A 21,865-nucleotide genomic window follows, 5' to 3' on the forward strand; every position below is an offset into this window, starting at 1 on the left:
CGAGTGTTTTAAGCATTTATCCAAGAGGTTAATCTTAAAATTTATAAAATCAATTAAATTAATTATTCACAAATTTGTGAATTTTTTTTACAAATTAAATAACATTATAAAACTTACAAGTTCAAGTACAATAAAAAAGTTCCGTTATTTATTTTTCTTTGCATCCGTTTCTTTATCAAAGGAACCGTGAAAGAGAAAATAAAGCAAAAGAGGACAAAGAAACGAATCAGAAAGAAAAAAAAAAATAAAAAAACAAACAAGCATGTTGTTGAGACGCGAGTGAAGCAAGAACATAAAACTGAATTTTTCAGCAAGTGCAGTGAAAATAAAAATTAAAAAAAAGCGTGCACGAAGGGAAAGACGTGCATTAGGTGAGAACTGGGTGGTGCAAGGCACATACACCCACTCTCACGAAAACTGAAAATTCCAAATTAATTGTATATTTTTATTTTTCCGGCACCAACCGAAAAACAATAACAATAAAAATAAGAATTCGTATTCTCCTTTTCCGATAGATTCCATCGCAATACACACTCCACCGTACCAAAGATTGATTCCTCTCTCTCACACTCACAAGCAGCAAGCTGCCGAAAGAAAGAGACAGGGTTGTTGATTGATCGAGAACAGAACGAAAATGGATGATGAAGTTGTTCAGCGAGTGTTCCATGAAGGAGGACGCGATTACTTCCAACAACAGCCTTCGACTTCTTCGTCTTCCATCCTCCAATCTCTCCCTCTCCATGTGGTATATGTAGCATGCAGCAATCTCATCTCCTTTTTTATTCTTGCTTTCTCCATTTTCTCTCTCATTATAGCTTTTGTTCGAAATTGTTTGCAATTTGGATTAACCGAGTTTGGCGTATGCATATTTGTCCCTTGAAATTTATGTTTTCCCTCCCTGACATAATTTTAGGGTTCGAAACTTCATTTTTTAGGCTGTGTTTTTTATTTTTAATCACCTGATAGTTTTAGTATCAGCAAACACATAAGTGCTGAAAAGTAGAATTGGTATCATTTTTACATAATCACTCCACTTCACTGTCATCTTATTTTAGACGAGACAGAAAGACAGAGTTTTGCTTATTATTGTGACGAAATTTATATTTTGAATGGTATTGGTGTTAATGTGTGTTGAACTTTTACATATCGGTGAGGATGCATTGGTAAAATTGATTTTAATGATGGTACCAGTTTACTGTTATCATGTGTTTATTTATTGTTTGTAACATTTGAAGTTTGAATGGTATTGCTATTCATGTATATTGAGCTTTTTTTGCGTGCTTAATTTTTCATGATTAATGAAATTTGTGGTAAGTGTTGCTAATACGTGGATGTGGTGCAGTCTTTTGATCATGGATGTTATTTGTTGGTAAAATCTATTCAAGAACTCCGAGAGAAAAAGGATGGCCTTGTTACTGTTGGCATTGGTGGTCCAAGTGGATCTGGTAAAACAAGGTAAGGTGTTGATAGTGTTGTCAATGCATTATTTTGAATATGTTTTGCTAAAGTATGTATGCTCAGCTGCCTTAGTTATCCTCATTTGTTTTTTCGATTTTGTGGTTCCTGAAGCTTAGCAGAAAAGGTGGCATCTGTTATTGGTTGTACCGTTATTTCAATGGGGAATTACCGTCATGGGGTTGATGAAGGGAATGATGTGGATTCTATAGATTTTGATACGCTGATCAAGAATCTTGAGGTTTGAATTTGCTTCTGTTACTTTACCATGCCTTAAATGCTGATCTGGCTATCCTTTATATACTTGAGAAAAATGTAAAGAGAGAAAATATATTTCAGAGTGCTTTTCAAGACTCTCTTAGGTTCTCACATTTATATGTATAATTTGTAGATTAATTTGAGATACAATGAGAGAGAAAACAGTAGAAAACAAGTAAAAACACATCTAGGACCCTAGGTACAGACAGGTACAACGTAGAACAACATTTAAGTAAGCCTATTCTAACAGGTCCTGATGTGTTTGCAAGGCCGATCTTATGATGGCTTTGAATGCTTTACTTTTTGGCCTTTTGTAGCTTTATATGTTGGTAAAATTCAGCAGTCCTATGAGCTGATTCTGACTGAAACAAAGAACACCAAAAGATGAAAAAAAAAAAATAAAGATTGTTGGTTAAGTAATTATTTTCATGTTTGTCTTTTTGGAATGAAACAAATTAGATCATGTGTCAATATAACATGTACTGCCCAGGATTAGCTTATGGTTTTGGTAAGCAATGCAAACGAGTCTTGTTTGTTGCTTTTGTTTATTTTTTTTTTCTTTTTATTTCATGGTTTGTTAATGAGCTTCTGTTATAATTAGGATTTGACTAAAGGCAAGGATACATTAATCCCAAAGTTTGACTATCAGCAAAAGAAGCGTGTTGGCTATAAAGCAATAAAGAGCGCTTCATCTGGGGTGGTAGCCTATGCTAATTGAAGTTTTGGAGGAGTTCCGTGTTTCACTTTTTTATTCCTTTTTATACAATTGGTTTCAGGTAATAGTTGACGGCACATATGCATTGCATGCAAAACTGCGGTCTTTACTGGACATTCGAGTTGCTGTGGTAAGTTGTTCTTTTCTTTTCTTAATATTGCAATGACTTTGTTCCCATCATTATGTTATCAATTGCTTAGAAGTTTCAAAATAATACAGAGCATGCATTTCTGATAAATCAGGTTGGTGGTGTACATTTTAGCTTGCTTTCTAAAGTTCGCTACGACATTGGAGATTCTTGTTCACTGGATTACCTTATAGATAGCATTTTTCCACTGTTTAGGAAACACATTGAGCCAGATCTTCATCATGCACAGGTTAGTCCTGTTTTTATTCTCAACTCTAGATTTCATCGCTAATATTTTAATTTCCTCTGCCCTTCTTTGGCAGATCAGAATTAATAACAGCTTTGTCTCATCATTCAGAGAGGCAATCTACAAGGTCAAATGCAGAAGTGAGGTGTGTCTGTGACCTATACATTAGTACTAATGATTATAATTCCTACAAGTGGACTTTATTTTCCATTAGTTGTCTATTGCTAAAGGTTCAAACAAGTCTGTCTAGCTAAGTTGAGCACTTGAAGCTCAAGTTTGGTTTGTTCATGCTTAATTCATTTAAATGAGCTAAATTAAAAATTTGAGCATGACCTGTTTAAATAATATGAAATTTTAAGCTTTACTCTTTCATGGCTTGAATATTTTTTTCCCTTTATCAAATTTCTTCTTGAATTAGTTTTTAAAGTTTAATAAAATGAATGAAAAGGATAGTTTTTCTTTTTTTGAAATTTTTACACAATAACAAAAATAACTTTATCTTACTTGGTGAGGTCAGTTAAATGAAATTCCTTTTAATTATTTTCTCCAATGTCCATGCTCTCTTGTTTCCTACACTTTTCACAACATTAGAAACGATGCAGTGTATTCTTTTCACTTGTGCATCTGGTGATCTTCCTTGCACATGTCCAAAACATCTGAATTGATTTCCTGTCATCTTTTGTGGATAGATAACACATTAATATTTCCCCAACTACATTAATTCCGTATCTTGTCCTTTGTAGTGTGATGATGCATCTTTCTTAACATTCTCATTTATGCTGCTTGTACTATTTTCTCGTCCCTTTAAAGCCTAACATTCGAAATCTGAGTATAATTGGTTATTTGGTAGTAAAATAATATACCCTTTGAGCATGATGTTATTTTTTTTTTTTTTTTATCAAATATAACTTTTTCTTCCTTCTCCATTTTAACCACCCAACAGTATAAATAAGTCAGATTTCTTCTTAAAACCAATTGGCGTTAAGTGAAGTTGTTCAACACAAGCATGCGCACATCCACACACACAAGTTGCACCCCAAGATTTATGTAGGCGATGTGGGACTTTGCAACACTCCCTCCATAGATGTTTTCTAGAATAGATAAGTCTACCAGAATAGGTGACTGACTAAGAGGAACTACAGGCTTTGATATAATGTTAAATTTCATCGCAACCAATTAGCATCAAGTGAAGTTTTCCAACAAGTACATAAGCTACACCCTACCCCTCCATAGGTATTTGCCAAACAGATGGGCCTACCAGAATAGGTGATTTACCATGATGAGGCTTAGGCTCTGATATCAAGTTAGATTTCATTTCAAAACCAATTGGCCTTAACCAAAGTTGTCCAACAAATATATAAGCTACACCCCAAGATCTGAGGTAGGGGGTGTGAGACTTCTCAACAGTATATCTTAGAATGGTCATCCTTTGGCTGTTAAGTCTATGCTATTCATTCTTTGCCTCTCCATTGTCTGTTATTAGATTATCTGCTTTGCTTTTCTGGTTTTTTTCACTGGTTATTGTGTCACAAACTCATAATTTTGCATGTTAGATTATTAGAGATCAGTAAAAAAAGGGAATGTTTAACTTAGAGTTCCCTGATAGTTGTTAATATAAAGCAAGCATGGATGCATCTGCGTGTCCTTTTATTGTTAATATAATCTCCTGTCTCAATTTAGAATAACTTTTGCAAATATCTTTTCAGTCTTATTTTTCTAGTATTTGTGTGTCCACCTTTGTGTTTGACTCAAAGACTCGTTTTTAACTTAAATGTTTTGTGACAGTCTACAGATGGACATTCAGGTTCCGCTTTTCAAGGAAATGAAGCCCAAACAGACAAGTTAGTATTTTGATTGTGGAAAGAATGAGTTTGGTGGTAACTGGTTAATTTTATATTTAGATGTTTCTAACAACTGTTCTAATATGTGGGACTTAAAATTTTTTCACTGGAAATTTGCGTTGTTTTCAGTTTTATTGAAATGTACCTTAGACCGCCTTCATCTAGTGAAGAAGCAAGGATAAATGATTGGATCAAAGTGCGGCAGTCTGGAATTAGATATTATCTATCACTTGGTGACCAGAGGATTGTCGACAAGAATTTCATTATCAGGCCTAAAGCTGAATTTGAGGTATGGATGTTTTCCGTTTCCTTTCTAATGAAAACAAAATATTAGCAAGATGAGTGAGATGTGCCCTTCAAGCTCGATAGGCAACATTAAAACAGTTAGCAGTTGACATGTTGTTAGGAACCAATAATTGAATGAGAAAGAAAAGAAATATTTTATTAAGAAGAACAGAACAGGAAATAGGAGAGAAATATCGTGCAAGGATTTCCTCTTTACGAATGATTTTTCCTTTCAAAAAGAGCCAATGCTCAATCTACAAATGAACATATATCCATCCCCCTTTCCCTTTACTTCCTCCTATATATTTAACTCATTAACTCCTCCTTGCCCATGACTTAGATGCTGCCCCTTTCAATAATTCTAGGAAGTTTGAACTTCAATCCTTCCTAAAGAGCACTATTTAGAATTTAAATTTTGGATAACTTCTTCGTTTTGTACCAATATATCAATGTTATGACTGCAATTTGAATAGTGAGGAAAAGGCAAAACATAATGGTATACCGTTTCAGTTTTCCAAGATATATTTGTTCTGTCAAGCTGAAGTTACAAGATATACATGATACTAATTGATCCTGATTACCAAAGATAATTGCTGACACTTCTTTTGACATTTTATTCCTTTAAACTTGTTATCCATCATGAAAAAAATGAACTTACTCCTTTTAGCTGATATTTTTTTGCTTTTTATGATTTTATATTGAAAAAGGTTGGTCGAATGACATTGGGTGGGCTGTTGGCTCTTGGGTATACTGTTGTGGTTAGTTATAAGCGTGCATCGACAACTGTCAATAATGGCAAGGTTACCATCTCTTTTGAGACCATTGATGTTCTTGGTGAGACATTTATGGTGATGAGAGGAACTAATAGAAAGGTATAGTTTTTTCTGATCCCATTAGACATGTTCTATGTAAAATGCAATCGTTTTGAGGACTCACCAGTCACCATGTATTTTATGTAAAGCATCTTATTGTAGATTTCATTATACTTATTGTTGTTTCTTTTTTTTTATCAAGGGTCTAGTCATAGTAGTATAAATAAGGGTTAATCCTTATATCACATTTAAAATACCTTGTTTTCTCATTTTTGAGGATTTTTTATCCTTGCACTGTGAACTCTTTTTTGTTTTTACAATTTCTTATATGAAAGACTTTCCATGGTTTCTTCCATTTTGTTAAATAGTATTTTTTTTTTTTTTTTACTTTCTGCTCAGTCTGATTAAGCCTTGTCTGGTTGATAATATGGTGAGTTACTTATCTGAAAAATGGAAAAAAAAATCTCAGACTGTTGGAACGGAAGCATCAAGGATGGGTATTGATGGACCTTGGATTACCAAATCATATCTGGAAATGATTCTGGAGAGAAAAGGTAGGGATTGGGATGCTCTCCCTTTAATATAGTTTATGCACATTTAGTTAATTCAGTTGTTTTCCTTACAAGTGATGATAACTGCTACAACATGAAAATAGTGTTTTGAAGAGTGTGAGGACAACATATGGCCAATTACCTTCATGACTACTTGAATTGTTTATTTCCAGTAGATTATCTTAATTGTCTAGACTAGTGCAAAGACAGGAACATCTGTACACATATGTAATCTTTTTTAAAACAGTTCAATATAATTAATTTGACAAGAGGCTATAAAAGAAGCAAATATTGTGCAGTGAATGGTTTAGAGAATTGTCAAAGCATAAAGGGTCCAATAAAATGTGGAGAGCAGAAAGGGATATTCGCTTTGTTGTAGTTATAGATTTACATTATAGATATATTATAGTTATAGATTACAAATTGGAGAGAAGTTGCATTTACTTGTATTCAACTTCTCACTTCCATTTGCAGGTGTACCTCGTCTTAGTACTCCACCACTTGTGTCTAATACTACTGTGGCTGGTAGTCAAGAAACAGCGATCATTGCCCCAAAGCCAATCCGCGTTACTCCTAATGTTGTTACTGGGCTTGAGGATTTACCCCAGCCATGGACTCGATCCCCAACAAAATCTAAAATGGAACCTGTTGTGGCTGCATGGCAGTTCATATCTTCAGATTCCTCCCAGCCTGACAATTCAGTCCTAGGTATTTTTCCTTGAATTGGAGGATGCAAATAATTTTGTAGATAATTTTCTACATGTTTATTTAAAATTTCCTTTATATTAAGACTTCTCTCATGAAGCAACCACAGATCCTTCATCTTTCAGGGATAGTATTAGGCTTGCTCCAATGCCTGATTCATTTGACTTGGACAGGGGATTGCTTTTGGCTGTTCAAGCAATACAAGTAAGGAGCAAAAGGCTTGGAAATTTCTTCTTTGTCTTATGTTTTGAAGATTACAATTCCATAGGACATTCATATTTATGTGTTTGATGGAATCCTATTTGCTTATTTTCCAGGCATTGTTGGAGAATAAAGGTTTCCCAGTCATAGTTGGAATTGGTAATATGGACATTTCTTGATACAGCGTCCTCCTTCGGTTGTTTGTAGTTGTTGCCTATCCCCATTAGCGCACAAATATTTAAGAGGAAAAGACTTCACACTGATATAATTTATATAAGGAGGCATTTAAAGATAAATGAAAGTCACTTTAGCTATTATCGTTTTAGAAATACCAGGTTGGTTCTTCACATGCTTGCTGATAAAGCTGGAAACTAATTGAGCTGAATCAAAATATTGCTATCTCAAATTTCTTAACAGGAAATGGAGTCGATAACTTGACTCAAGTGCAGATCACCTTAAGCCCCATGTCCCACTCCTGTTTCATAAGCCAAAATTGAGCCTTTTATTAATAAATATTTTAGTCTAATGATTTCGACATGAATGTGGATGTAAAAGTCATATCGGGCCTTTTCTTTTGATTACTGCTGTACTGAATAATGCTGAATCAATTTTGCTTCATCTCAGTCTCAGCATGCATTTTTAACAGCAGTAGTTCTGATAGAATCACTTATCATGGAGAAGTTGTGCTTTTCAGGAGGTCCAAGTGGGTCTGGGAAGACTAGTTTGGCTCATAAAATGGCAAATATAATTGGTTGTGAAGTAGTTTCCCTGGAAAGCTATTATAAACAAGTAAAGGATTTTAAATATGATGACTTCAACGCACTTGATTTATCTTTGCTATCTAAGGTAAGGTAATTGAGCAGTTTAGATGCATTTGATTGGGTCACTCTGCATAATATTGATTGATGTCACACGTTCACACACATTACTTTTTATGAATAAAAATGGTTTTATTTCTTCTGAGGAATCAATCTCTTTTAGTAATTATTTTTACCATGATATGTTAATTTAGTGTCACTATTTTTAGTTCCCATTAATTACCCTACTTCATGGTTTGAAGTAATGAACAACTTAATATGAAGCATTTGCTTTAGAAGATGTAAACCTTTGCATGGTTGGGGACAAACTCTCGTTAGACTTGATCTACTTATGAGCTTTGTGTGTGTAATTTGACAGAGTCTACATGTCGTAGCGATTGCTCCAAAACTTGTCCTGTCAATTGCCCAAAACTCTTATCCCCGAATAATATAACAATCCAACTCTGTAATACAATGCCATTAATTACATCTAAAAATCAGTGGAAGTTAAGGATTTGAAGCAAAGGAAAGACTCTTTTTAAAAAAGTTGTTTTTTAATTTTGAATAATTTTCTCACTGTTTATTTTATATTTGTAAGTTTGAAACCTTATATAAATATTTGATTGATACTTAGTGCTAATTTGGAGTTATTAAGGTTCATAGAGTTTCAGAGAATTGAAGCTTGATTTTACTCCTGGGGGAAAGAATTATTACAACAACATTGATTGTTGTAATATAGATATATATAGCTAAGAAAGGAAACTAACTCCCAGGAGACTTCAAACAACTACCACTCATAGCTTTCAGTTAGATAGATGAACAGCCAACTGACTTAAAAACTGAAAATACAGAGATTCTAAGAAAAACTACAGGGGGTAAAACTCTATACTCTAGTAAGAGTACCACATCATTTGAGATAAGCATTTTAGTCGTGACTTCCTTCATGGTTGCATTACACTGATAAAAATTGTGGCATTAGAAAGGATCTGCTAGTTGTAGGATAGAAATTATGGTCCCTGTCTGCTATCCTTGTTCTTCTGCTGTAGTTATAACAGTGAAGCTTTATCCCACTAGAAGTGAGCAAACTATATGGATAAAAATTTACACTGTTCTATTAAAAATAAAATTTCTAATAAATTCATTACTATGAAATTTTATTGTGGTCCAAGGTCAAGAATGACAAGTGTTATAAAAAGGCTCCATTTTTCATCTACAAAGCACAAGAATGACACATATACTTTATAATATATAGCGCAAAATTGGATGGACATGAGTACATAGCAAAATAAAAATACATAAGACATGAGAACACGACACACACATGTGTGTGTATGTATATGACAACAAGATTATATGTTGATATGGTAATAACTAAGTCTAAATTACTAAGGTATCACATTTCATCAGTTGGCATCTGTTTGTGGTATTGAAATCAAAATAAGACTCCTTTAAACTAATAAAAAAAGTCATAAAACTATGGAGAGGCAGTGGAAGGGAAATAAAATAAAATAATTCAATTGGAGTGCAGCGAGAGGATAAAAATGAAAGTTGATTACAGGAGTGGAGAGAAAAGGCGTCACAATAAACACTACAATTGTCACCACGAAGCACTGTTTGGCTGTGTGGAATTGCTCACTACTTGCCAGGATGGAATGGTGTGAATCATTTTGGTTTCTTTCTTGCGTGAAGGTGAAGAGGGAAGAGAGAATGTTTCTCTCTTTTCTTTCTTTTTGTAACATGATTTATTTATTTTTTTTTGTAAAAACCAAATGAGGGACGGTCCTGTCATTGGTGTTTCCCGTGAGTCGGCAATGCTGAGGTTTGGTGGGCTGTGTTGGGCACTGCTGGCATGCCACATTTGCATCCTACTGGGTTCTCACACATGGAACCGCCTATTCTGGGCCACATTTGAGCTTCACAGTTTATAAATCATGGGCACAAGGTGATGATAAACCAAGGGTAGGACCGGTCTGATATTTAGTTTCGAGAAGGATTTTGACGTCACATTCAAGAAAAATGAGAATGTGAGTGATAAGTCATGGGATTAATCACCACAAGTTACCTTGATAAGATCAAAATTAGGGTTCTTATAACTCATATCTCCAAATGGTTTTCCCAAAGAGAAACCTCATTTTACTGATAAATTCATATATCTCCATATATTACAAATGCATCCTTTTATAGGATGACTTAGGCAAGACTCGAATTTCACATTAATTCTCAATAACTAATATTTAATACCCTCTAATACTGCATTTAATCTCCATTATATAAATTATTATTTTCTATATTTAATAAAAGATAAAAACTACAAAGAAAATTTAAAAGACTCTTCAAGATCGTATCACAAGGATATGACAAATGTGAATCTTCTATGATGCAACACAGTTATTGTGCATTCTATTAAATAACATGAAATAAATCTTAAATTAAAAGAGAGAATTGATGTTTTAGAACTTGGCATGATTCAATGTAGACACAATAAAATGCCACAGGTTATCTAATTATTGCGATATTCTGATATTTGTTGGTATAGAAGTTCAATCATTATAAGTTAAATTTTATCAATGAAGCTCGGAGAGTCTAACATGAATGTGAAGCTAGGGGTTTCTAATATGAATGTGTCTAACAATGGGTATGATTGTCATTTTACATTGCTTCTACTGCTTTCTTGTTTCCATACACTAAAAATATTTTCTTCTAAAATAACTACAAAGAATCTTTATCCTAGTAAATTTAGATAAATTTCCTTACAAACACTTGAAAATAATAATATTTTAAGTTAAAATGAAAAATAAATCAAACTTCTTCCCAAAGATAAAATCAACTTGCACAACTTTTATTTTATCTTATAGAAATGCTCAATTCAATTTACTTTCTTATTTTCTTCACCTATAAGTGTTCATAGACAAATTTATTCATATGGACACCTGAATGAAGCTAGTGTTTGGATGAAAAGGTATTTTGGAGCACTATCAAAAACCAAAACTATAATAAATTCATTTAGTGATTAAAGTGTTATTCTCGTGCAGAGGCTCTATTTGTCACTGTCCAAAAACTTTTTGGACGTCTCTTTTGTTATTCCTGCTTCAAAGTTTGTTGTTAGTAGTTACTTATTTCCTAATTGTGTCTTGAAACTGTTTAACATTTTTTTTTTGCATTATTGAAAAATTCTTTATTTCTTTGCTTTCTCCATTTGTTGCCCAAATAAGATGGTGGTAATATCTATATTCACCAGGAAAGAAGTTGATGGTAATATCTCTTTGCCTTAAACTTACTAAACTTTCTTGTTCTCGGTTCCCTTGCAGAACATTGATGACATAAGAAATGGCCAAAGAACAAAAGTACCTATATTTGATTTGGAAAGTGGTGCTCGGAATGGTTTCAAGGAGCTTGAGGTTTCTGAAGATTGTGGAGTGGTCAGTTATTAACTAGCGCCCCAAGGGCCTAAGATTTTGTCTCTGTACTGACTTTTCTTGTGAGATTTAATTATATAGCCTAAAGTTGAAAAGTAATTTCTTCATTGCACTTTTTGTTTTCATGAAAAGATATCTTAGTAGATTTTGAATTAAGTGCTCCTTGACCTTAAAGTTCGAACAAAATGAAAGCTTGCTTAAACCTTTTGCTGATATATATTTTATGTAGAACACTGGAAAGCAAAATTTTAACTTCAGATCACTTGGTCAGAGAAGTTTATGTCAATAGCTGCTAAGGAGTTTCCATATGGTGTTAGCGCTTAACGCTTCATAGCTTGCAGGCTTTTGTGCTTGTGCTAAAAGTGCCTCCGTAGAATGAAGTCACTATTGATCTGGTAAATGGAGTCATTCACCATAGTACTGACTGCAGTACAGTGTGCTTTCTGCTTCTTTTACATCCCACGTCAAACTGGGGTAGGGGATATAGCAATTGATTTGCCCACCATTTACACTTCATATACAAAGTTGTCTCCCCCCACTACCCACTTTTACTTGTTTCTTAGTTTTTTCAGAAATCAAGGACACCAAAAACATGTATGTATGATAGCTTGACATTATATATAGTTTATCTGTATGCTGAAATCCTGATATAGTTTGCTAGTCCTGTTATGGTAGTTCTTTATGTAATTGTTTCAATGTGGTTCTTGAGAGTCCATTTGTTAATTTTGACCAGATTATATTTGAAGGCGTCTTTGCTTTGCATCCTGATATCCGAATATCGCTTGACTTGTGGATTGCTGTTGTAAGAATGAGTCCTCGATGAAGGCCCTTTTCTGTTTCATTTATATTTTATTATTGTGGAGCTAAGAAGGCCTCTTACTTTGATTTTCTTATTTGGAACAGGTTGGAGGTGTTCATTCACATTTGATTTCCCGAGTTCAAAGGGATAAGAGTAGAGTGGGATGCTTTATTTCTCAAAATGAGATCATGATGACAGTGTTTCCCATGTTCCAGCAGCTTATCGAACCTCATCTTGTTCATGCACATGTTAGTGGATCGTATGCATTTCCCCCGATATTTTAAAACTGCTTTTGAACTAATGGTTAAACCATTATCGATTTCATGTAAACTGACAAGTTTTTATATTTTAAAGCCTTGGTTATTTTAGATTTTTCAGTTTAACCATCAACGTTTCCATGTAAACAAGAAGTACACTTCCTTGCCTTTTACAATGCTCTCTAACTATGCCTACTTAAAAAATTTGTATCTCTGTTAATTTTGTGAAAAACTTCGGCTTCATCCATGATGACTGTCCTGTCTCCCTATATGTATATGTGAATAATAATGTATAGGTTGGTTATTTTAATTGATATTTGCAGTCCACTCTTTCTATTTGCTGCACTCACCAGTCACCCTTTTGTTGTAGTAGTGTCTCAGTTTTCATTTTATCATGATTAGCGAATTGTTTCCTTTTGGATAATCGATAAGTATATGACACGTTATTTAATGTTGTCTTGTTGCAGCTTAAAATTCGAAATGATTTTGACCCTGTGCTTTCTCCTGAGAGTTCATTATTTGTATTAAAGAGTAACAAAAAAGTAAGTTTTAACTCTACACACACATATATTGTGTGACAAGGTTTTGTTCAATATGTTTGCTGAAAATATAGTAATAAATTACAGGTAGCATATCAAGATATTGTTGCAATTCTTGATTCAGCAAAATTTTGCAGTTCGGTGCAGAAATTTATTGACATCTATATTAGGCTTCCTGGGATCCCTTCTAATGGACAGTTGAGAGACAGTGACTGTATTCGAGTCAGAATATGTGAAGGCAGATTTGCGTTGCTGATACGAGAGGTTGGGAACATTATTTTCTTGTTGATGATAGCTTAACATAAATTATACACATAGCTGATACTATGGCATTTTCATGATGTATTCTACTAAACAAATTTTGTTATCTTGTTCACGTGTCAGCCCATCAAAGAAGGGAACTTTATCATTCAGCCCAAAGTGGATTTTGATATTAGCATTAGTACGGTTGCTGGCCTTCTTAATCTTGGGTAAGCCAAAATTCAATGCAAAATATATTATATATACATTTCCAATAAATGTATGACTACTATGTTTGATGGATTAAGTTTTTGTGTTAATAGAGTGTGAATAGTCTGCTAGTAGCATGTCTAGATTTTTATTGATGTTGTCCTGATTCTATGTTTCTATATTAAAAGAAAGGGAATCTGATTAACATTGCTGTTAGTCACTTGCATGATTTAAGCATTGGGAAAAGATAAAATTCCCTATGCTGCCATCAACTTGGTAGGCAGAAGGAAAAAGTAATTCACGGTAGTAAGGGAGGATAAAACACCAATGGTAAATGATATCTCTATATGCTATGAGAACTGTGAACAGACTAGGCCTTACACAACCACAAAAGCTAGCTCAGGAGGGAAGGGTTACTCAAGTCATGATTTGCAGTACAGCTGTATTTCCATGTTCCTAATTAATGTGAGATTGATAGTACACTCCTTTTATGCCTAATATAGGATATATGGAGTGTGAAATTTGTAGTAGGAAGTTATAATAAGTGACCTGACTGACACAAAGTCTTAATTATGACCTACTAATAGCATATTCTAAGTGAGAATGTACTAGAAGGGACTTTGATGACATGTTACTATATTGAACTAAGAACAAAGTTGCCTAACTTAAGCTCAAAAGTTAGTTCTACGGAATGATTCCCCAAGTCATTATAAGGAGTACTTAATGTTAATAACACACTCAACAATTTGGCACCATTCACAGGCTCCTCCTGCGCCCCACTCACACCTACACCCTTTCAAAGTGGAGTTATGAGAGAGAACACCATCACAGAGTGGGACTTTGCCTCGCCCTCCTATCCCATGCCTCTTATCCTAAAATTTTGGGACCAATTCTTTCTCACAGCTACGTACCTTTCATAAACTCAAGTCGTATCAAGTTTTCAAACAAAACTAAGTTCTCTCTTAAACACAATGTAGTAAATAGGCTAACCAAGGTCTAATCCTGAGAACACATCTGAATTGCGTTCATTATATGATATTCTTTCTTTGACAAATTAGGATTGGGAGGAAATTCGGTTTAATGCAATAGAAAATGGAATTAAAGTAACAAACTAAAGAATAGATGATGTAAAAACTGAATGGCAGGAAATGTAACAGGTAGACAACTGGAAATGTAGGGATTAGAATATTGAAATTGTAAAGACTAGATGACTAAACATATAAAAGCTAGATGACTAAACTATTACAACTAATTGTTTCTCTACTCGTATCTCCCTATTGATTCCTTTTTCTGACTAACTCAAGCCTATATATAATGTTCTGAACACAGGGAAACTAATGGACCCGAAGTTGAATCAATTTGCCTTTTTACATAGTCAAAGAAAAAAAGAATTTCTAAACAAAAAAGCTACAACTTCTGACAAGTCATTTACTGATGTTTTTTATAGCTCTGCACTCCAAATGTTGTGTGTTCCATATATCCAAATTAAAGTCCTGTAAGCAAGGAATCCAATAAAAAAAGAAACAGCTTAAATGGACATCTACCTAAAAAGATATGAACAAAACAGTAGACAAAGGTCAGAGTAGACTGCTTATAAAAATACAGAAAATAGCTAGTATTTAGAAAAATTTCAATTTATTGCAGAAAATACATATACATGCTAAAAAATAGAAATAAGAAAAGAAGGGACGCTTAGAAGATGCAATGAGACTATAAATGTGAGTACAAAATATGAGTTATCAACATTTTACCTACCTCTCCCCTTAAATTTGCAATTCCCTACATGAAGCTCTTTAGTCTTCACCATGACTAGCAATATAAAAAATACAACGAGGAGTTCCAATCGCAAGCTATTCTACATAACATAAGGGCTATGAGTGTTTAAATCTCCTGGATAAGTTCACCATTTCAAAAGATGTCAATTTCAATGAGTTTGATCCTCTCATGGAAGCTAAGATTAGAGAAAATAATATGAAGAGCAACCTGATTGTTACATATAAGTTTCCTTTGAGTAACATCTCCAAATTGTAACTCTTTAAGTAATTGTTTAAGCTAAATAAATTCACAAGTGGCTAAGGCCATAGCTTTATATTTTGCTTCTATACTTCGATTTTGCCACAACATTTTGTTTCTTCCTCTTCCAAGAGATCAAGTTACCATCATTGGAGACAATATCTAGAAGTGGACCTTATATTAGAAGGAGATCTTGTCCAATCAGCATCTGAATAACCGACAACTTTAGTATGATATTGTGACCATATATCAAACCTTTTCCAGAAGATCCTTTAATGTACTTTAATATAGGAATGATTGCATTCCAATGATTTGCGCATGGGGAGTTGAGAACTTGACTCACCACACTGACTGCAAAGGAAATGCTAGTTCGATTTTTCAACTAATCTTATGTACTTCTCAGGATCTGAGAATGGTTGCTCCTAATTAGGTAGGAGTTTGGTATTGGGATATAAGTCGGTCAAACCTTACCCTACAAACCGATTTTTGTGAGATTAAGTTAGGTTTAAAGTCAACTTGTTAACTTGGTATCATATATATTGAGTCTATCCAAGTTAAGTTCATTGGGGCTGTTGTGCCTCTACTATTGGACTCTTGTTAGACTACCAACAAATATTTAATCACATGCTTGAGATGTTCATTCTTCAGTGTAAAAGGGTGTGTTAGAGATCTCACATTGACTAAAATTAAGGCGAAATTATAAATATTAGGGGATGCAAACCTCATCTTACAAATTGGTTTTGTAGGGTTGAGTTAAGTTTAAAGCCCACTTCCAAATATTTCAAATTACTTGATATTGTAATATGTAGCAAATAGAAAATAGTGCCTATAAATAGTTATGACTACTGCCCTCCTGTACTAATCTTGTATATTATCACACAATTCTTGGATACTATTTTTCACTCCATCACTTGTTTCTGTTTATTTGTTTGACAGTTAGTATATTTATTTACTATCGATGATTTATTGATCAGTAGCATTTTCTGTCAGGTATCAAGCAGTTGCTTATATTGAAGCGTCTGCATTCATCTATCAGGATGGAAAGGTCAGTTGATTTATCTTATGACTTACATTTGACTGAATACACATGTTTCCATTAATTATTTGATAGAATTTACAGTGCTGAGATGAACTTGTTCCTGATTTCCTTTTCTCCCAAACTTGACTGAATTTTGTTATTGTGATTATGTATTCTTTAACTGTTATTGGTATTTAATTGCTCTGCATGGAGTAAGCATTGTGAATGTCAATCAGGCAACTGAAGATTGTGTCAATATATCCAAGTATATATGAACATCATTCTCTTATAATAGAACTGGGTTTTAATGTAAAATTTATCCTTGGAAAACAAGAGAGATACAAGATTCAGCGGGACAGCCCTAATTACTTCAGAATGGTTATAGCAGTTAGACCTCTATTTTATAAATGCTATGACTGAACAGTGGCCCTTATTTTCCCATTACTTTTGGTTCCTGCGTACAAATTTTGGGGGTTTCCTAGTTGTTCAGCAAGTTGGCAATACTACTATATTATATTTCTTAGCATAAATTATAAAAAAATATTCACCAAGCTCTCACTACTTGATGGTGAGAACTAATGAATTTTAATTTAAAAATTGACAAATGCTCTTAGTTATAACTAAGTGTTCTGTTAAAGATGTTGGGAAGGAGAGAGTACAAACTAAGAGTGTATTATTTTCTAGATTGTTGATTACAGAAAATTCCCTTTACATATAGCTGGGTACAAGGAGGTAACAGACTAGCTGAAATTCTAACAAACTATACAACTGTCAGATAGTGACAGGTGTAAACTAATTACAGTAGCCTATTGCACTATACTGGACTTGCGTTATATATGCGTACACACATCCATGTAATAGATGAGCATGATGCAACTACAAAAGTAACTGTGGTTGTTGCTGTATGGCTTCTTTTACTTCTGTTTGCCGTCCTAAAGTTTGCTGCTTATGCATATTGGAATATTTTTTGTTTTAATTTGGTAGATTTTAATTGAGGTTGATCACCTTCAAGATGTACCTGGGCCATACATTCAGATAAAGGGTGTTAATAAAGATGCAGTAGCCGCAGCTGGTTCAATGCTTAAATTGGATAATTCATATACGACCAAGGTATTAAATTTCTTGCTTTATTGTAATTAATCTTTTGTTTCTGGTGCATATTGTAGGTCCTGGATCAATTAAGTATTAAGTATGTCATGGATGTTTATATAATGGTTACTTTCTACTGTTCTAATTTTTAACTTTGGTAGAGTTACCTTGAAATAATTTTGGAAAGACTACCGGGGATTGAAAGAACTTCTGGTGGGATTCATTCTCAACAACCAGCAAGGCTGCTAGAGATTGTTGAATTTATTCAATCTCAGGTAGGCCTTTACTCAACAGGTTTTAGTCTTATTTATTTATTTATGGCTTCATCAACTACTAGCCATCTAATTTTAAGTATTTCAAGCATGAAATATCAGTTTTAGGCATTATCATATAGCGGTATTATGTTGACACAAACAGGGCAGTAGCTCTGCTTCAGAATCCTCATCAGGTAGAGTAGTCTCTCCAATTGAAGGGGTTATTGAGGAGATGCAATCAAGGATTAGAAGGCTTGAAAAGTGGCTAGCGATAAATACGGTACTCCCAAAGCTCTATTTTTCAAACTATTTTCTGATTTTTTTTTCTTTGAATTCACTGTACTTATCTTGTTTTATTTTAATTATTTTGTTTACTTTGATACTGTGGGCAGGTCCTATGGACAGTTCTGATGTCTGCCCTTGTTGGTTATTCACTGTATCAAAGAAGGAAGGCATAATGGTCTTGTGGAAATTTTCTGCATGATGTCTATAAACTAACTATTGCCACTAATCCATCGATTTTAGGTTACATTTTATCAAAGGTTAATTGTTGATTAATCCATACGTACATAATTTGGTGACAAAAATGAGGGAACAATGGAAGAATTATGATTCTACACACCTAAAGACGTTAATGACCACAAGCAAGAGGATCATCTGGCATTCAGCAAATGGCTCTACTGGTATTAGCAGACACATGACAGATTGTGGACTGTTCGTTGTTTGCTGGAAAATTATTGAGGTATCTGGCCTGTAGAACTGCGAATGCTCATAGATCAAAGATAAGAATTTTTAAAACTTAAATTTACTTGTAAAATAATTTGAGATATTTCTTAAGAAGTTACCTGCCTTTTTTTAAATCGGAGTTCTGATAAATTTAATAATCAGTTTTTTTTTTTCACATTGGAAGGCCTATTATAAAAAATAAAAAAATTTAAGAATAGCTACTCCTTATTTTTGTCTTCTCTTTTATCTTGAATCTAATTGTTAAAATGCTATATATTATAATCATTATTAGATTAAGAGAAAAAATTAGTGTTACATCTAGAGTACATTGATCCTTATCATATATATGAAGAAATTTTATTTTAACAATCTAAATATTTGTTTACAATATAGAATTACTCAAAAGTCCCTACCTTTTATCTCACACTCTTCGACTAGTTAAGTGAGAATTAATATATTTTTTACAATAATCGAAAATTTTACTTAATATTTTGCACGTGCAAGTAAGGATTCCTGTAAAAAATAATAGGAAGTATCAATTAACACACTTTATCCTGTCATTCTTTATAAATATTAGTTTATAGAGTATTTCATCAAATAAATTAAATGATTTAGAATTATGAAGATCTCACGAATGATCGTAATTGGTGGGGAGAATGTGACATCTCATTTAAATAGAATAATTCTATTAAATAAAATATTGCATAATTATAAGTAAATAGAACATGTGACTAAGAGTATACATGTATCAACCATGTTAACCTAAGATTTGTTCACTAGACTGCTACATTCACATCATCTTGATGATCATCAAGGGTTTTCACCTGTGTTCATATCAATTAATTGATGATTATTGCAAAAGAAAAAATCACTAATTAATGGATGATCATTGTAAAAAAAAAAAATCACGCAAGAAAATAAACACAAGCAAAAGGGTAAACTAGAATAATTTTTTTTTTGAATATGTTATAGCAAGTAGATAATTAAAATAGATTATAAGCATGCAAAACAGTAGGCATTCAATCATGTGATAGCAACCAAACAGAACTCCATGACTCAATTATCTGGATACATATAATAAGATCGGATTCACTAGATACTTGCACTTATGGTGACCTCTACTGCTCTACAAAACCATTGTCAATGGGTTTCACCCTACCACGCACAAGGTTAGTCCATGATCATCCATGGCCATTACACTGTCAAAGACTAGGGCCTTCTGCTACTCTCATCACTTGAATCAGACCGTTCTATGTGAGACTAACTAATTCTTTAGAGTTTTAGGATGCAACCTTATTTGAATCCTTATCTAGTTATATACACTACAACACCACCATGACTTATCACCAAGAGGCTCATGGAATTACGTCTACTCATGCCATGTTCATGTTTCTCACACCAAATCCTTAATTCATCTTAAGCATTAATATTTCATGCTAATGAACAACCAACCAACCAATTCGTTATTCATTCCATACCAAATACAGTGAATCACATAAATATACAGGGCATCATACTTCATACTTATAATCTTTTAATGTAAATCATTCAATCATGGAGAAAATCAACCATAACAAAAGAGAATTGTACCAGTGCACACCCTTGCACCACTCTCGTTCAAGCTAGAAGTCCTCGCTTAGGTGAAAGAGGTTTTCTCGCTCAAGCGAGCTCTTCTCACCTAGGCGAGAGCTTGAGTACTGCAAGGTTTCAGCGAGTTCTTGGTTAGGCGAGACCTCCTCCTCTAGGCGAGATTATTCTCGCTCAAAACTGGAGCTCATCGCCTGAACAACAACTCGAGTTGAAACCAGTGGTGAGTTCCTGCTACTCTCGCTTAGGCGAGGGCCATTCGCTTGGGCGAGATTAACATGTTTCTCACCTACTCACACATGCAACACCAGATATCAAACAATAAGCACACAATATATTTTCACATGATCAACAACATTATTCAAGCACCAATAACATAAAACATACCAAAAATAGGTAAAATAACTTAAAAACATGAAACTCTAGCTTCTCTTACTTGGAAAAAGAGAAGTGCAGTGGAAAAGAGTCCTAACAGAAACTCACTACAATACAACGACAACTTAAGAAGTTACAAACAAACACATGAGTACGGAAAATAAGACCTTGATAGTAGTCACACAAAACTAAAGCTTAGGAATAGAAACAAACGAAAAAGAGACAGATTTTATTCGATTTACATGGAGGAATTACTTTCTACTAGCTCAAGGGGTGGAAGAGACTTATGCCCTATCATAACTTTCAGTATGGAGAGTTGAGTGAGAACATAAGTGGAGAAAGTAATGATACAAAATGAGAAAGTGAAATGTAAAGAGCTAAAAAAGTTTTCTAAAACAGTCAAAATGTTAGAGAACTGACTTAGGACTTAATACTTGGTTGACCCATCTCATAAGGCAGAAAAGGGGGTTTAGAGAGAGGACCTCAATCTGCCATGCACATGTTTTACTACTATCTTTAGATTCTTGATCTTTTAATATTAATGATAAGGCAAGTTGTCTTTACAGTAGATCATGGATCTTTAATATAAACCCTAAATTATTATTACACTCTCTTTCTCGAAACACGCAGATGCCTCACTCACTGCACACACGGTGACACGCACTCAACTTGTCATGGAAGATTTAGAGGATACACAAAAATTAACATTTTTCATTCATATTCCAAAACATTTGAAAGGACCTCTTCTATACAACCGTCTATGTTTGAAAGAAAAACTAAAAAGAACCTAATTCTAAAAACAGGTTATAACATAAATCCTAAAAGTAATAAAAATCACTAGTTAATTACTGTAATATTTTATATTAGTTACAAAAATTACACATTAACATGTAAAATTAAATAAATAAAATGACAAAGATAACAATAAAATATTTAACTAAAAAAATCAATTAAAAATATACAATTTTTTAGCACATAAAAAAATATAGAAAACATCAATGAAAAATAATCAAATTTAGAAAACTTAATTAAGAATAGAATGTTTATAACGAAATTGTTTAATATTTATACTTGACAGTTATTTAAGATTGATTACAAAAACGATTTTCTGACAAATAGTTTACATTATTAATAGATCAATAAAAATACATTTATTTACTGTAAATTAAGAATATAAAAATGAAAATGTTCTTTATTCTCTCTTTGCGTTCTTCGTACTCTTTTGCTTTACGAAATTGTGAATATCGGATAAGCGAACTTTGTTTAACGTACTCGCAAAGAAAATTGTACCACCGTCATCATAAATTTTTAACAACATCCAAGTACAAGTAAATAATTTACCAACAAT

General features: G+C 33.4%; 1 protein-coding gene across 4 annotated transcripts; it reads left to right on the forward strand.

Moving 5' to 3' along the window:
* Window positions 1–338: 338 nt before the first annotated feature.
* On the forward strand, window positions 339–18,689 carry LOC114178239. Of its 4 annotated transcripts, none has more exons than XM_028064035.1 (26): window positions 339–745; window positions 1,343–1,455; window positions 1,570–1,696; window positions 2,315–2,413; window positions 2,490–2,558; window positions 2,671–2,805; window positions 2,879–2,947; window positions 4,588–4,643; window positions 4,773–4,932; window positions 5,636–5,800; window positions 6,210–6,294; window positions 6,766–6,999; window positions 7,106–7,200; window positions 7,314–7,356; window positions 7,892–8,043; window positions 11,303–11,413; window positions 12,144–12,212; window positions 12,314–12,457; window positions 12,934–13,008; window positions 13,093–13,269; window positions 13,390–13,475; window positions 16,459–16,513; window positions 17,471–17,596; window positions 17,737–17,850; window positions 17,993–18,109; window positions 18,222–18,689. In XM_028064035.1, the coding sequence occupies exons 1-26, from the start codon at window positions 635–637 to the stop codon at window positions 18,285–18,287; spliced, it is 2,853 nt and encodes a 950-aa protein (XP_027919836.1). In that variant the 5' UTR covers window positions 339–634; the 3' UTR covers window positions 18,288–18,689. The 4 variants fall into 4 exon arrangements, with proteins under 4 accessions (XP_027919836.1, XP_027919837.1, XP_027919838.1 ...); XM_028064036.1 differs by having other exon boundaries at window positions 2,315–2,410; XM_028064037.1 differs by having other exon boundaries at window positions 1,575–1,696.
* Window positions 18,690–21,865: the final 3,176 nt, after the last annotated feature.

The sequence above is a fragment of the Vigna unguiculata genome, chromosome 3 (assembly GCF_004118075.2).
Source record: "Vigna unguiculata cultivar IT97K-499-35 chromosome 3, ASM411807v1, whole genome shotgun sequence".
NCBI lineage: Eukaryota > Viridiplantae > Streptophyta > Magnoliopsida > Fabales > Fabaceae > Vigna > Vigna unguiculata.

Bases quoted from the DNA above. Each gene is read 5' to 3' on its own strand.
- LOC114178239 (XM_028064035.1), top strand. From the start codon at position 635: ATGGATGATGAAGTTGTTCAGCGAGTGTTCCATGAAGGAGGACGCGAT. The intron at 6,295-6,765 runs GTAGGGATTGGG...TTCCATTTGCAG, and splicing joins AATGATTCTGGAGAGAAAAG to GTGTACCTCGTCTTAGTACT. The intron at 13,476-16,458 runs GTAAGCCAAAAT...ATTTTCTGTCAG, and splicing joins GCTGGCCTTCTTAATCTTGG to GTATCAAGCAGTTGCTTATA.